The 15,856-nt window shown below is 38.5% G+C and overlaps 2 protein-coding genes across 6 annotated transcripts in view; both read left to right on the top strand.

The window, feature by feature from the left end:
- The window catches only part of RPL9 (ribosomal protein L9), a 228,772-nt gene that overhangs the window by 28,523 nt on the left and 184,393 nt on the right, over positions 1-15,856 (top strand). The gene's annotated exons all lie outside the window — the stretch shown is intronic.
- RFC1 (replication factor C subunit 1) overlaps positions 1-15,856 on the top strand; it is a 36,699-nt gene that overhangs the window by 502 nt on the left and 20,341 nt on the right. For 2 of the 5 annotated variants that reach the window (XM_052681727.1, XM_052681726.1), the window contains exons 1-4: positions 747-836; positions 5,175-5,303; positions 5,698-5,773; positions 7,683-7,802. In XM_052681727.1, the coding sequence (XP_052537687.1) occupies positions 762-836; positions 5,175-5,303; positions 5,698-5,773; positions 7,683-7,802 (400 nt within the window). In that variant the 5' untranslated portion in view covers positions 747-761. Of the gene's footprint in view, positions 1-746; positions 837-4,336; positions 4,400-4,533; positions 4,554-5,174; positions 5,304-5,697; positions 5,774-7,682; positions 7,803-15,856 lie in introns of those variants that run through there. The other 3 variants (XM_052681728.1, XM_052681730.1, XM_052681729.1) reach the window with 3 other exon arrangements.

Raw genomic sequence — 15,856 nt, 5'->3', positions numbered from 1 at the left:
CGCGCCTCCTGCCGCCCCTGGACGCGGCGGGGTACCGGCGTGGGCCGTGCGCCCGCCCGCTGAGAGCATTCCATGCTTCCATCCCCCCCAGCGCTGCCTGCCCGGCCGCTCGCCGCCTCTTGCGGTAGGCCGGATACGTGAGAGCGTTTCTATTTCAGCGCAGGGCGCTGTATCGCGTTTGCAGAAAAACAAGTACTTGAAAGTCTGAAAGTAAATGTGATTACCGGTAATGGAGGATGCAGCCCTAACGCGATTGTAACTGTAAACACACTTGTGTCCCTGTGTGTCCTTTCCAAAGTGCTTCCCGCTTACACAGCCATTATAAGATGGGCTCCTGTATCGTCTGTTGCTCGCATACATTGGTTTCTGCTCAGGTGGGGTCTCTGCAAGTTCTGTACTGTCTTAACTAAAAAATGTTATACAAAGCCAGGTTGGCTCAACTTTGGTTTTAGACTTTTCACATAGATCTTAATATCTTCTACCCAATGCTAAGCACTAATGGGCAGCGCTGTCTCTGTCTGCCAGCACTGAGAGCCCTGACACGAATGACCTGTGGTATTTAAGTCACCAGCTGCCCCACACGGGCTGCTGAAGCTCTGCAGCAGAACAAGGCATTTGCTGCCTCCCTTGCCACTGCCTGTCAGAAAGCTGAACTTCCTAGAAGACCCTCCCTTCCCTTTGGTATTCTGCTTCTGAGTGTCCCGCATCTCTCAGTGTTGGTAATTCCTAGAAGAGAGGAAGGCTGCCAGCATGGAGAAAGGATGAGTTGCCTCAGTCCGTGTGCTTTTCTTTCCAGTGCTGAAGAGAAGTGGCTGTACAGCACTGCAGTTGCGAAGGTAGAGGCAAAAAAAATAGCAGTGTCATTATCGCTGTACCCTGCTCTGTGATATTCAGGAGCAGCTGGGGCACGCTGGGATGTAATACTGGGCTCTTACAAACAGACTTTTATCGTGTAGTGCCCAACAGAAGTGTCCCCTGTCAGATTGGTTCTTATGAGCTGATGTGTGCAGTTACACAATTAGTTGATTGGTGGGGGAAGGGATTCAATTTTTACCTAAATTAACTGCCTGACCCAGTTCCTGTGTGAAGAGCTGTACTGATACAGCTGAGGAGATGTGTGGTGGGGAGCAGGGCTACCTGAGCTGCCTCCAGCTGAGAGAAACAGTCCTGTGCCAATGCTGTGGCATAAGCTGCTGCGTACATAGAACTGGGATTCTGCTCTAGAAATGCTGTGTGGTACCCATGCTTCAATTACCACCATTAACTTCAGTATAGTTATCCAGCCAGGTTTAACTGAAGTGATATTATGCGATTGATTTCAGGAAATGCAATTTTTCTGGAGATGCCAGATGTCAGAGCTGATGTTTTTGCAAAACGTGCACTAAAATAGACTGTGAATAAGTATGAGCTATCCTGCACAAGCAAGGCACTTATGGACACCTTTTGGAGTACTTCAAGCTGCGCTGCTTCCCATTGCAGTCATTGAGCTGAGTTGATGAAATTCAGTTTTCTGTTTCAGAATGTAGTTCAGAGATGCAAACATATTTGTATGATGTTATTTTGAAAAGTATTCTGCTTTATTGGACACTGGTCTTTTAAAACCATTACTTAAAGAGGTTGATGCTGTGGGGATTGCTCTGTCATTTAAACACTGGAGCAGCTGTTATTGCAGGAAAAAATGTCACAGAAAACCAATATGGAATGCTTATTTCTGAACTTTTCTTTTTAACTGAATATTTACTGAAGTCTTGAAAGTTATCCTGGCAAGCTCTTTGGGTTGCCACCCTTTAGTACTAATAACAAGTGGGTTTCGCTTTCTATTTCTCCTTAGTAAAATGGGTGTATACAAATCTTCCAAGAGAAAACATGCAGCCTACTGTGATTTGTTGCTGTCTTGTAAGACTGAGGATTTGAAACAATAGTCAAATGGCACGAGCTAGACTGCAGAGCCAGTACTGAGGTTGTGCAGTTAGGAAGAAAGCTGAGCAGGAGGCAGCCCACATGAACACAGCTGTTCAGGCTCTCCTGTCTTAGGCATTACCTACTTCCCTAATCTAGTGGGAGTGATCAGAAGTATTGGGCCTTGATTGGGACTGTGGCTAGGTCTCTGCAGAATTTGGTGCTCACATGTGGCTCAGAATCCTTTATTTGGTAGCTGTGATTTCAGATGCTTCTAAACTGTCACACTAAGCAGTAATTTCATTGACCCTCCCTCTTATTTGTGTGAAACTGCTCCAAGTTATGCATAGGATTGCTGCTGCTGAAGCACCCCGGGGAGCTGCACTAAAATAGCCCCAGCTCTTTAGTTCTTTAAAGGATTGCCACTCGTGCTGGTCAGTGTATCTCCACAGGCACACAGGACACAGGTCCCAGAGGAGATGTTACATTGCTGGCAGCCTTCTCTCATTTGAGTGAGCATATGCAGTTCTGCCAAATGGTGAACTTGGGAATGAATGGCATTATATACCAACAATATAGTTGGTCACAGGATGTTGAATAGGTAAAACCAGAATGGTGGCTGGCAGTGCTATCTGGGAACCAAGCTTACGTGGTGCATCTCCTGGAGTCATTTTGATAGATACATATACTGCTTCATTTCTGCAATAGGTGCAATGAATTGTCTGACGTCCCTTGATAAATAGCATAAAATCTTTCTGTTATGAATCTCAGATAAAAACTTCTCTGAAAGATGACTTTATTGTTGCACTGTGATGTACTGGTATCCCACGCAGTTTTGAATTCACCATCTGTTATAGCCCAGCCATGGCTAACAAGGTTACTTTTCCTTCTGAAGAGTAGGATGACTGGAGGAAATTGGAGGATATATAACTGAAGGTTGAAGAAAATGGTATGTAGTTGCTGAATTTCCTTTGTAGCTTAGGGCTCTGTAGTTTAGTCACTCATAAGAAGATTGTCAATATGGGAAATGAAAATTTATTACTTAAATAAAATCCTTTATTCAGAAATGGCCTGAAAAGGTGGCTTCTGTGTGGTTACATTTACAGTGTTTAATACGCTCATACAGTACTAGAAATACAGAAGGAAATATGCTGCTGTTTCTGAGGACTGATAATTTGCAGCCAAGATAACTGTGTTGTGTTAGCACAGGGAAGCAGTTTTAGAATCTGTAGTTGCTATATTACAGCAGCACTTTCAAGGAAAAAGTAGTGTGGTGGTGATTGATTGCTTGGTAGTTAGAAGATGCTGCTTTGAGCAAAACCAAAAAGTCATGAGATCTGATGAGACAGAAAATAAGAATTTATGTGGTATGATTTAGGCTTTAGCGGTCGAGAAACGGTGATGAAAGTAGTGGAAGAAGCTGGGGCAGGCAGATGAGTTTCATGCATCTCCTTTACTAAGCCTTCATTTCAGAATCCAGGATATGATGGTATTGCCATACAATTTCCATCAGTCTGTAACAAAACAGTCTAATATTAATGCAGATCAGCATGCTCAAGGAGTTTTTAGTTAAGTTACTAGAATGGAGTTACTAGTGATTTAAAAATAATTATTCACCAGATATTTTAAAGTTATAACTAACATCTATCACTATGAGAATCTCACCTTAATCTAAAGTCAGTTTGATTTGCAGTGTTGTAGTGTTTAAATTATGTTACTATGTAAAAGATCTAGTGAGGACTGTAAGCAGTTTTTTTGTTGTGTTGCCATGTGAGAAGTCAGTAATGCTGATGGAGTTATTGGGGTCACAAATCTACTACATAGCTTCTTAGGGTTTTTTTAGGTAGGTGCTTTGCTCAAACGTTCTGATCTGGGGTCAGAATTTCAGAGTGTTAGACTGTGGCGTGAGGAGTGTGTGTAAAACAGCTGGGTGTTGAGAATTGATGCCTCAAGGAGCAGATTCCATAGATAGAAATGTGTACAGTCTTACTGAAGAGGAATTCTTCTCAGTCTACCAGTGTTCATTTGTTGGATCAGTCACATATGCAGGTAAAAAGTAAACAGACTGCGTTTCTACAGGAAATAACACTTCTGATTCTAGAAAATTGCTTTAAGATAAGCATACTAAATAAATCTGTATGTGGCCCATTTTATGCTTTCAAGTTCTTTATTCTGTTGGTTTTCAGCCCAATAAACTCCGCTAATCCAAATCATGAGGGAACTGGTGAGAAAAAAAGAACCTGATGCAGACGTAATCATTGATCATGTTTGTATGGAGATTTCATGTTATGTTTTCTTTAGCATTTACTACTTTACTACAAGAGGGTAACACTACCTAGATGTGTGATAGCTGCTGCTCTCTAATAGGGAATAGTTAGCAGCTGGGGAGGGTAGGGCCCTGAGCCACAGCCCTTACCTGCCATATATTTTGGCCATACCAGAGACTTTCAGAATGAAAGCTGAAATGGCTACTGCTCCTGGAAGTGATGGTACCAAGGAGGTACAGATTTTGTGCTTCTTTTTTAATGATGCTGTAATGCTAGTTTAATAAACAGCTGTCAGATAGGGTTTTTTTTTGGGGGGGGGGCTGGCGCTTATTTTAATTGTAGCTTCAGTTTCTAGTCTTGAGTAGAGCTTTTTATGGTTCTTCTATGGTAGGATAAGAAAACGGTTCCAAAATCCACCTTTTGGAGTCTTGTATTCTTAATATAATTAACTTTTCTCTTTGTTGAAATCTTAATTTGCTTTTTGCTAGCTAATTTTTTCAGTGAGATCAGAGTCCCTGCCTTAAATTTGTTAGAAGGTGGAGGGCATGGTACGTCCTGCCAGTAGGCTGCTTTGTAGCTCCTGGTACTTCTTGTCTTTTCACATTGCGCTCTACATCGTGCCAAGTTGGTCACGTTAACTGTCAAAGTACTTTGGGCTCAGTTTGTGATGATTAAGTGGGAAAAAGCAACCCCAGGCAAACGTCTGTTTGAAGTCACTGCATTTCATTGCTAATGAAAGATTCTGAGTGTGTAAGATGACTCTCGCAAGGGGAAAAATACCTTTTTTTGTGACTGAGAGACAAGAGAAAGGCTGTGCAGTGTCTGAGCGCTGCTTTTAACTATTTAGTCTTTGTTTTGTAATTTTGAGGAAAAACTTGTAGATCAACAAATAACAGGAGCTGCTGAGAGTAATATTCATTCTTTCAAGTGCTCTGCTCTTTTGCAGTGTGGAACTTCTAGGAGTTACTTGTATTTAAAACCTTATGAAAGTGTTTGTCCTTTAAATAGGATATCCGGAAATTCTTTGGAGTTGTGCCTCATGGAAAGCAGCAGGAGTGCCAGGCTGTGAAAAAGAGTGAGAAGATAAAAAATGGGGAAGGAGAATCGAGTGGGAAGAAGAGGGGAAAGGAAACAAAGGTGAGTCTTGCTTTCCTTATTTGTAAGGTGCTTCATTTTTTGATTATGTGATTGTTTGTGTCGTTGTTTTTTAAAGTCATAACTTTAAAAACTTGGAACAGCTTGAAAATCTGTTTGATTTCCTTTAATTGGCATTAAAGTGGAGTATTTACTATCAGTGTAATTGCCTGCTGTTTACTTGGAGCATGCTGAACTTTGCTAGTGCAGTTAGTTCCTCATCTCCTCTCCCTGGCCCCTCTTCCACTCCCACCCACAAGTTAGAAAAAGATTGTTCTTAAAAGTAATACTCATAAATAAATTATCTGTCAGAAATGGTTTTAAACTCATAAATTGAAGCTGATTAAAGGCTGGGAGGACCTGTTTGCTGGTTGAGCCAATAAATTTTTTCTTCTAGGTGAAGAGTTCACCCAGTGAAGATGTTCCCAAACAAAAGCAGGCGTACAAGAAAAAAAGAATAATCTATGATTCAGGTGATGTTCACAGTTGTCTCAGAATGCTCCTTTCTATCTTTTGCATAAGGGTTGATTATGTAAATGCTACATCTGACAGAAAGCTGTGCTTGGTTTGTTGTAAATGCAATTAAGAGCACTTCATAGGTAGCCCTGGTAGGGGAGGGAGGTATCTTTGAATGCACTGGTGATTTTTATTGCTTCACTGTAATAATTGTTTGATAGTTAAAAATGATGGATGAGAGAAGCCTGTGCCTTGCGTGTGCATTTCTAACAAAGCTTCTGTTTAAAAAGTAAGATTAAAAACTACTCCGAATAGCTAATTCTATTAAAATTCCAGAACTTCATGGTTATGAAGAGATATATAGATACATATATAGACTATGGGGAGTTTTTAGTTTTTCCTGCCCTGTTAGGATAAGTAGCACCCTACCCTGGATACAGGTGACTGGCTGTGTAGTGTAACTTTACAATTGCATAAATGTATTATGGTTTTAAATGTATCATCTGGAACTTATTTCTTCCATTATTTAAAACTCTGATCATAATTTTCTAAAAATATTGTGTGTAATAATAAGGAAAACACCTTTTATAGCACTAATAAATGAAAAACAAACAAATAAAGAGCAACAAAGAAATCACAAATAAACCATTAGCCTGTCAGGTTAGTGAAATTAAAATGGGGCTTTTGAACTTCTGCATTATTCCTATCTGTGATATCATTTAATCTCTGGCTGGTTTCTGAACATCTGTGAAAGTGTCAAACTGGCAGCAGGGGTTTCTACAATTCTTCCACTGAAGACTTTATCTTGAAGTTTTAGTGACTTAGTAGAAGATGGATTCTTCTGTAGAAGAGAAGGGGTGACTCACATCTGTCAGAATGATGCTATTTTATAATAGCATGCAGATGTGTTCAAATAAACTGTTTTACACACAGCTTGTTGTAGGGAATAGCAGTAGAAATATTTCTGTTTAGAGCTGGAGTACAAAGGTAATACGTAATTCAACTTCTACCTTTAAATATTTGCACAATTTCACCATAGTGCTGTTATTGTCAGATATTGCTAATTTTTGCCCATTGTCAATAGGAGAAGAGAAATAGTGCTCTGAGTTCATAAAGATGGAGAAGTTGTTTTTTTTTTTTTTTGTTTTGTTTTTTTGTTTTTAGAGAATAAAGTCAATTAGGCATGGATTTTTTTTCAATATATTTTTATATTCATTTTCTGTTATTATAATTTTAATTATATATTAGGATTTAATGTGGAAAAAGCTAGGCTTTGAAGTGTAACTTTCTGTTAAACATGCTAGTTGTGTCTGCTGCTTCAGCCTGTCCTGCATACTTATTTGGATGTTGGCATATATCGTCTTCTGTGGGATAGGTTTGTCCTCCTGGCAGCTTTTGGGACGCAGAGGATGTTGAGCTGAGTGGCAGCTTAGCAGTGTTCTCCTGAGAAATGAAGGAATACAACCTCATTTATTTACTCTAACCTGTTGATAGCTTTTGGAAATAGGTATTGTAGAATAAGCCAACGTAATGGCTTATTATGTATAATGTATTATGTACAATGCCTTATAAATTTAATCTGGCCAATAAACCTATGCTGAAGGTCCGTTGTGATGAGGCGTGGGTGGTTTTTATAATTTTTATTTTTAAAACTTGTTGTGGTAATCTGACAGCTGTACTCATTTTCGGGGGGGATTTTAGACAGACGCAGCTGTTCCTAGATGTGCAACAACATTTCCCTACTCTTAACAAACAACCAAAAATTTTAGAGGAATGAGGCTGTGCTCTGACCTTCCATGTAGCACCTTTGTCTAACACAGCTGATTGATTGTATGTGAACACATTGACTGATGTTAGAAGATTTATTACTTAAAGTCTGTATTGTATATGGGAGAAATGTACATCTATGCTGTGGTCAAAATACAGATTCAGAAGAGGAGGTGCAGTCTGTGAAAAAAAGCAAGAAGGCATCAGAGAAGAAAGCAGCTACTCCAAAACTTGGTCAAGTTCTAAAGCAGCACCCTGTTGTCTATGTTTCAGAGACAGGTAATGGAAACGTGATGCTTTGTGTGCAGTTGTAGTGGGGTGAGTTGCATCATAGGGTTGTTTGACTGATGTACTCTTAAATACTTGTAATAAGACCTCATACAGAGAACAAAAGATTATGTTTTCCTTAAGCTAACAATAAGCACTTCTGAATTTTAGTCTCTGCTATTGTGGAAAGCAGTGTAATTCTGAGTAGTGATTAGAATTAGGCATGTGACTTTGCAAGCTGGAATGTTTCTATTTGCTTCGTAGCTGTAGAGGAGGCAAGTATGTATGTATGAGATGTCTTTTTCATACAGTTAAGCACGTTTTTTGAAATGGCTGTTGGTTACAGTAAGTAGGCTTGAAAATCTGGATTTTAATTTAACTTTGTGTATGATTTTCCATGTCTTTAAACTTTGAAGAATATATTGGTGACTGCAAAAATACCCTTTTTTTTTTTTTCTTAAACATTATTTGTCTGTTGGTCTCTTAGGAAGAACAAGACTTGGAAAAACCAATGGTAAAAAAAAAACAAAACAAAACAAAAACGTGCATATGCTGTGTATATACCATGCTTGTCTCTCTTGGATTTCAGCTTTCTAAATTATGGAGCTGTTCTTGCTTTTTGTGGGAATGAGTTGATATAACTAACCATGAATTATCATTAACCATTCTTGATCACTTGCAGGTCTTCTGTAGCCTTTTGAAAAAAATGTTCAGTGATTGACCACTATATCCTGAGCAGAATTTTTGTTTAGGTTTAGTCATCTCTTTGGAAACTGTGGAATTGAACCAAAATTAAAACATGAACTCAAGCTATGAGTAATACCCTTCAATGGGAAAGTAAGGACAGACTTTCTTCGTAAGATGATTATTAATTTGTTGTGGTGGTTGTATGGTCACTGTTCCTCAGTATTGCTTCTCAGTGTTGCTTTTTGTGTGATTGTTCTTTCAGGTTTTCTTTTTTCTATCATGAGGCTGTTTTGTTTACAGCTCATTACTTCTTAACATCATGCAGTTTCCTTTATTAAATTGGAGATGTTATGGAGAGGTTGCTGGTATTGGTTGACAGGTAGACAGCAGCTTATGATGACTTGTCTTATTTGTGAGTTGAGCATATTCAGGTTTTGTGAACTCTGAAATTTGTCTGTGGAAGTGAATTAACAGCTGTTCTGGTGTTTAATACTTCAGTACATCTTGGGGATAGACTTCATTTGGCATCTGAAAACATTTGGCTGAATGTACGTGAATGCATGTGTTGTCATGTGAAGAGTTTTATTTTTGAGAGTATTTGATATATTTGCAAGGATTTTTGCAACTTCTGGTTATGTTTTTATTAGTAATTGTTCTCCCAATGCATTTTCTGTAAGAGATCTTTTGGTAGCACTTAAGGGTATGACTGTATATGCAGGCAAAAAGAATCCAGTTATTAAAATAGTGACACTTATTAAGGTTCTGATTCCGTTCCTCTTTGTAAGGTGAAGACTAAAAGTGTTCTGCTTAGGAATGGTGCACTGCTCAGAGCTGAGAGCTACTCACTTTAAATCTTATCTTGTTACATTTGTTCTTTTCAGATTTGCTTTTAACACCAGTATATCTTTCTGCACTGGAGCTACTGTAACTTGACATTGATTTGTTGTAATGCAAATAAACTTTAGTATTTTGATACCAAGTACTGGTTACCATACTCAGATCACCTGTGTAAAAGCAACTGTAGCATTTCCCCAGAGTTACAACACTGTAGGGGCAGATTTTGGTCACGGAGGTGTTTCTTAGTGTGCAGGAGATCTGCCTATGTCTTGTTCCATGCTTCATCCAGTCTGAGTTTAGCTGAGGCTTTAACGTTAACTTAATGTTTTAACTTTAACTGAGGTCTTGTGCGTTTGTTTTGTGCTCTAGAGATCTTTACTAGCTGCAGTTCTTTCCCACTATAGATTCCTAGAAACTGATTAAAGCCTGTGCAGTGTTGAAACCAAACCTTCTTGGATAACACATGTTTTATAAGTGTTAGATTTCCAGTCCTTCTGTTAACCCTCTGAGTTTTGTTTGCTCTGGCATCCAATTAGAGGTGTGACTCAGCTGGCTTTTTCCTTTGCTCTGCCTCTTTCCTCCTCCAGGCTGTCTTCATAATCTCTAAGATGGATTGTGCTTATTTTACTTGTCCTAGATATTTGACCTGGCATTTATCTGTACTGTATCGCGTGTTGAGATGAACTCAATTTGCTAAGCTATCCCAAACACTTTTTCCATCTTGCTTGTTCCTATCTTTTATTCAAAACTTAATTTCCTTTGACAGTTTTCCTAATAAATTATAAAGGATAGCTCTGATCTCAAAATAGATAAATGATTGGATTCCTGGAGAACAAAAAGCATTAATTAGGTTCATGATGCAATTCTAGGTGGTGTAATCAAGCTTTTCTTCATGGGGATATAATGGGAGTGCTGGTCAAGGTTATTAGTGAAATCCCTGAGAACCATGGATCAAGGTTGCTCTTATCTAAAGACTGTTAAGTACATACAGGGTTGACTTAGTCTGCGTCTGAAACAACATCTTTATAATCTTGAGACTTAACTCTTGAATTTTGTTTTTACTGAATCTGTATGAACTGTTTCTTCAGCTTATTGGAATTCGGGAGAGATTTCTGTCAAGTGTGTGACCCATCTATTTGCTTGGGATAAATATCTTCTAAAAGGATAAAGGGATCCCCCGTGCCACTGTGGGGGGGCGGAGGAAATCCAGTTTTCTTAAATACTGTTGCAGGAATTAGTTTCTGGTTTGGGTAAGAGTGGAAGTATTAGCTTGTGAAGTTTATTCACATTCTAGAAAGGTAAAAGTAAAGCAGGAGTAATTGCTCTCTGGTTCTGTAAGAAATACTTTGTTAGTGAAACAAACTTAATGCTTATTTGAATTAATGATAGCCAGGGTGAAGTGAAGCTATTCTGGGAGGTAGCAAAGAGTCTTGGGGTGGGGAAGCCTGCCTTGTGGTAGAACAGGTGAGGGGATTGGGAAAAATCCAAATGTTTGTTGTACTTGTTAAATAGTCAAACAGTGTTATTTTAAAGAAGTGTGGAACCTTGGATTTTGTTTGTGGAAGATGACCTGTTATGATGCAATGTAGCTTACCTGGTTTCATCATAAGTGGCTGTTTGGCAGGAACTGTGACTTAATTTGCTTTTAGTGAACAATAATCTATCTTATATATTGTGCAGCGGTATTTATGCATGTGTAGCAATTGCTTTGACAATCTGAATTATTGTAAAATACAATTTATTTATTTGTTAAAGGCCTTATTCTAGGTGCTAGTCTGGATTACTCGTGAAGTTAGGAAAATGGAAGTTGGTAGAAGGTGAGTAGGATGGAAGTTACTGGAAAGCTATTCCTCAAGGATTAGAATATAGGGCAAAAAAAGCACAGCTTGGCAGTGTGAATACCAACTCTTTTCATACAGAGGATATCAAAAGAGAAGACATGGAAAAAATGGGTAAATGCTGGTGCTAGTGACCAAAAATCTCCCAAATCCAACCACTAGTTCAAAGTAGCAGCAGATAGTCAGTGAATAAACATGTTTCATATTGAAACATCTCATAGGGAAGTAAAAAAAAAAATCTCACTTTTACTTTCTGGGCAATATTAGCATTGTATGTACTTACAGGAGTGAAAATGAGTGAAAGTAGTAGAACAGGTCTTCATGAAGCAGCTTCTCTTCATCAGATTTTATGAAGGGTCAGTCAAACCTCAAGGAAGTTTGACTTAAAATACACCTGAGGAAGGATAGCATGGATAGCATGGGAGAAATTCGATGGAGAAACAGGGGCTGGTGTTGCAGAGGACAGCGTACAAAGTGTGTAGGAGCAAGCCGTTTGGAAATTAATTTATTTAGGCGCCTGGGTGCTCAGTGTACTTCTTAAAACTTGATTGTGTGTCTTGTTTTTCCTTGCGTGGATCTGCAAATACTGGTAGAACAACAAAAGGGTCCTGTAATAATTCAGAAATAGCAAGAAGAGCATTTTTGTAAGTGTACATGAATCTGACTTCAGGGCAGTGCATTGTGTACAAGGGCACTCGTTATAAGCCAGAACCTGGGGTTGTAAAAGAGGCAGTATGCAGCTATGGTTGGAGTAAACTTTGCACTCAACTGTATATAATTTTTCAGAAGATAAAAAGCAGAACTTCTGAAGTTCTTCCTGTTCTGTTTGCTTTAGTCCCTCCCCATTTAATTTTTTTTCCAATACTTATACATTATTGTAAGCATATTTTAACTATTCAGTAGATGTAATTTGAGTGATAAAATTGGCCAGGTGAAGTTTACTAGTTCACACTCTGCTTCATGGGCTTTCTGTGACTGTAATGCTTCTTAAGATTCTTGAGGGCTTGGGAAAAGCATAGCACTTATTGAAAATGTTATCCTAGGATTTTTTGATACAGCCATTTAATGGGGGCTTTTTCGGTTCCTTTATAGAGGATGTGCATTTGTTCTGTCTTTTGTATTAGTTATTGCTGTGTTGAGTGTTAATAAAGTTTGCTGGAGTCAGTTATGCTCCTAGGCATCAAAGTTGCAATTTTTCTGTGGGTTTTTGAGGCTTAGTGTTCTAAAAAATACAACAGAATAGCAAAACTGCTTTTAGTATTCAAAGTATCTCCTAAGGGGTGTGCAGTCTTTTCTTTACCCAGTCAACTTGGAATAAAGCTATATTCAACAAATCACTGTGTTAAGAAAACAGCAGAGCATGATTTATTTAGCCTATAATAATGAAAGGGAACTTCCCTGACCTCAAAGACATGGATCCTTTAAAAAAAAAAAAAAAAAAAAAAAAAAGCCTGCCCATCTCTTAAGATGTCATTATTGTTAAAGGAGCCATGAGTTGCAGTTTGGAGTAGTACTTCCCCATTCCTTCCCCATCCCCAGTGACCTTTTACCTCTCCTGAGGTGTGGTTTCACACAAAATATGTTTTTTAAAATAAAATTTTATTAACCCTGTTAGGTTTTTGAAGAAGCTTTGTAGTGTGAAAACTTAGTTTTGCATTTAGAAAGTAGTATTACAGCTCCTCCTTATTTTACAAATATCAGTTTTAAGGTTTCTGAGCACATATTTGAGTTGTCCCCACTTGAATTTTCTTCGAGGTTCTTCCTCCACCTTGTTTCTTTGACAGCACTGCATGTTCTTATCGTGCAGGTAACTTCAGACAGTAAACCAGAACAAGAAGCTTCATTGCGTGGAGGGGACTCATATCTGCTTTGGGAAAATAAAGCTGCTCTTATGGTGAAACTAACCAGTTCAAGTGCATCAAGCTCTCTGTAATGAACTGGAAAGTGTTAATGGACTGATAACTTCTGATTGCATGCCAGGGTGATACGTGCAGCAGTTTCTATGGCACTGTGCTTATTTAATTTAAAGGGAGTTGCTCTAATTAGTGGTTTGCAGATTATTTATGGTGATGATCATTTATTTTAGATCTAAAAATATATCAGGATCCGTATTATTTTAATGGCACCAAAATGTCTTACTAGAGACATTTGTAAAAACAGAAATGTGCATATTTGACTAAGAGTTTCATTTGGAATTTACTGGATGAAAGAGCTTTAATGGTTATGTAGTTTGGCACTGAAGTGTGTAACTCCAATTAGGTGTGGCAGTTATTCCATTGAGATTCTGGCATCCCAGAACCCTTTTGTGAAAGATACACAACCCTTAGTGAAAAATATAACAATTTCTTGAAATTATGTCTGCTAACTGGAAAATCCCAACAGACGTGAACTGATTTCAGAAGAATGGTACTTGGATGGTTCTGGTAGACTTTTAAATTTTTATAACAGAATGGAACCTTGACATGAGGATATAGGCAGAGCACTAACAATTATGGATTAAAGTACATGTTTGTAGTATGCCTGAAATCAATCAGCTTGTTGACAAATGACACTGAAAATCTAAATGACTACACAGACCATTTTTTGATATATGGATTGGAACTACTGTGATTTTAGATGAGGGTGATAGAGAATACATTTTTAGGAGAGATGGTTATCATAGCTTTCTTAAAGACTTACTTTAAGCAAAAGTTGAATACAACATGCAGAGTCCTAACTTGTGTTGGAACTGTTAAGTACTGGTAAATGCATGCTTAAAGTAATAAATACAAGCATTACTTTATCCACCCTGAACTTCAGCTTGGCAGTAATGCCTACTGCAAGTTCTTCAGGGCAGGAGGCATCTGAAGTCCTTGTGCAGATGTAGCACCATTAAAACTGAAGAATATCCAGGGTGTTGTCATCTTACACAAGCAGTGAAGGTATAGTGACTTTGGGGGAGGACATTTTTCCTACTACATACTGCTTACTCCTTGTATAGATGCACTGCTTGTGTTTGGAGTTGGTATTAAAACCAAGCACTAACAGGCACTTGCAAATGGGCTGCAGGAGGTAGTTGATTAACCTCATTGTGCTACTATGAAATGGAAGTCGGGTGTGTTCAGGTGTCACAGAGTAGTTTTTTAAACCCGTCCAGGATGTAACAGTTATTGGTTGTTGCTAGGGCAGCTTGTTCCTGTAAATTACCTGGCGCAGAAGGACCCTGCTTCATGTGTAGTGTTTGTATCAAAAATAATTAAAAGCAATCTCCTGGCTGTCATGCACATCTGTTCCGTTAATCACACGAGTTTCTCTCTTTGTTACATCTACTTCATTTCCAGAAAACTCAACTAAAATGCGTGTCCTCAGCTTGCATTTGTAAGTCTTCAGAGGTAACGCTAGAAAAAACCTAAACCTCAGATGTATTTGTTCAGTGTGTGCATTCCTTTTATAGCACACACAAAATGTGTGGATATAAACAGGAAATATTATTCTGAGAGTAGTGTGCTGTTCTATAAATGTTCTACAGAGTAAAAGTCATCTGCTTGGTGATAAGATGAATTCCCATTTCTTAGCCTTAGTTGGGGTCAGGGACTTCTGACCATATCGACTGTTCACCTGGAAATTTCTGTAAGACAGGGCTATGAAAATGCTGCAATTGACCTATTTTGTCAACTGAATTGAAAACTTTCCCCTGTGTTTTTCCAGAAATTGTTGTCTAGTTTCCATGAGTGGGAATGTCTTCCTCCCATTGTGGTAGCACAGAACTGGTCATACGGTGAGAAGCAGTGATCTGAGCAGTCTGGTAGCGGTGCTGGAACTCCCTTAGCCTTACTTTTAAGGCTGTAAAATATGTCACCTTCTTGTTTGTAAGGGAACTGTAAGTGTACAGCTGATTAATCAACCGTGCTGTTGACTTTTGTGGCATTAGGCATGCACAAGGAAGAAGTGTGAAGGTGTTAGTGAAAAAGTTCAAGTTCTTACATGCAGGAAATAAGCGAGGGATGCCTGGAGATGAGGTAGGCTTCTGATGTTTTGGAAAGTTCCTGAACCCGAGATGAAACCAGACAGGTGCTCACCTGTCTGATAAAGCATCTGTTGGATGCCACTGAGTGCAGTCTGAGTGGCTTTGTTTCCTAATGACTGTTCTAGGGTTCTCGTCCATCTTTCTCTATTTACATTTATATGTGGCTGTCCCGAAGTGCTGTCTCTTGTTCTTGCTGAGCACTTGCCCTGTGCACATGCTTCCAATTCTGTTGTTTCTAGGAAGGACATAATTAAAGCAAAACTCTGGTCATCTGTGGTGCTTAGTACTGGCATCATAAATGACTCAAATCCACATCCTTTTTAATTAAAAGTTAATTATATTTACTCTACTTCCCTCTAATTGAGGGAAAGCAATATCCTGTTGGTTTTTTTATATTGCTATTTAAGTGGTTACAAGTGAATAAGGAAAAAAAATTCAATCTTGTGTGCAGATTATGTGATAGCAGTGGCAAATAAAGATTCTTTTCCAGCTTGGTAGCAGTCTTTAGATTTAAAAAAAAAAAAAAAAAAAAAAAAAAAAAGCATACAAAACATGTTCGTAGTTGGTCAGCTGAATGTCTTCTTGAACAAGTAAATGTAATTACTCTCACATGCACTTGTTTTTTTTTTTTTTTTTTTACTAATAAATGCATTTTGCTCCTGCAAATGTATTTTCTCATTTAAACCAGAAATATCAAA

The sequence above is a fragment of the Tympanuchus pallidicinctus genome, unplaced genomic scaffold (genome assembly GCF_026119805.1).
Source record: "Tympanuchus pallidicinctus isolate F22 unplaced genomic scaffold, pur_lepc_1.0 scaffold2, whole genome shotgun sequence".
NCBI classification, from domain to species: Eukaryota; Metazoa; Chordata; class Aves; order Galliformes; family Phasianidae; genus Tympanuchus; species Tympanuchus pallidicinctus.
This window is presented reverse-complemented; position numbering and strand designations above follow the sequence as displayed.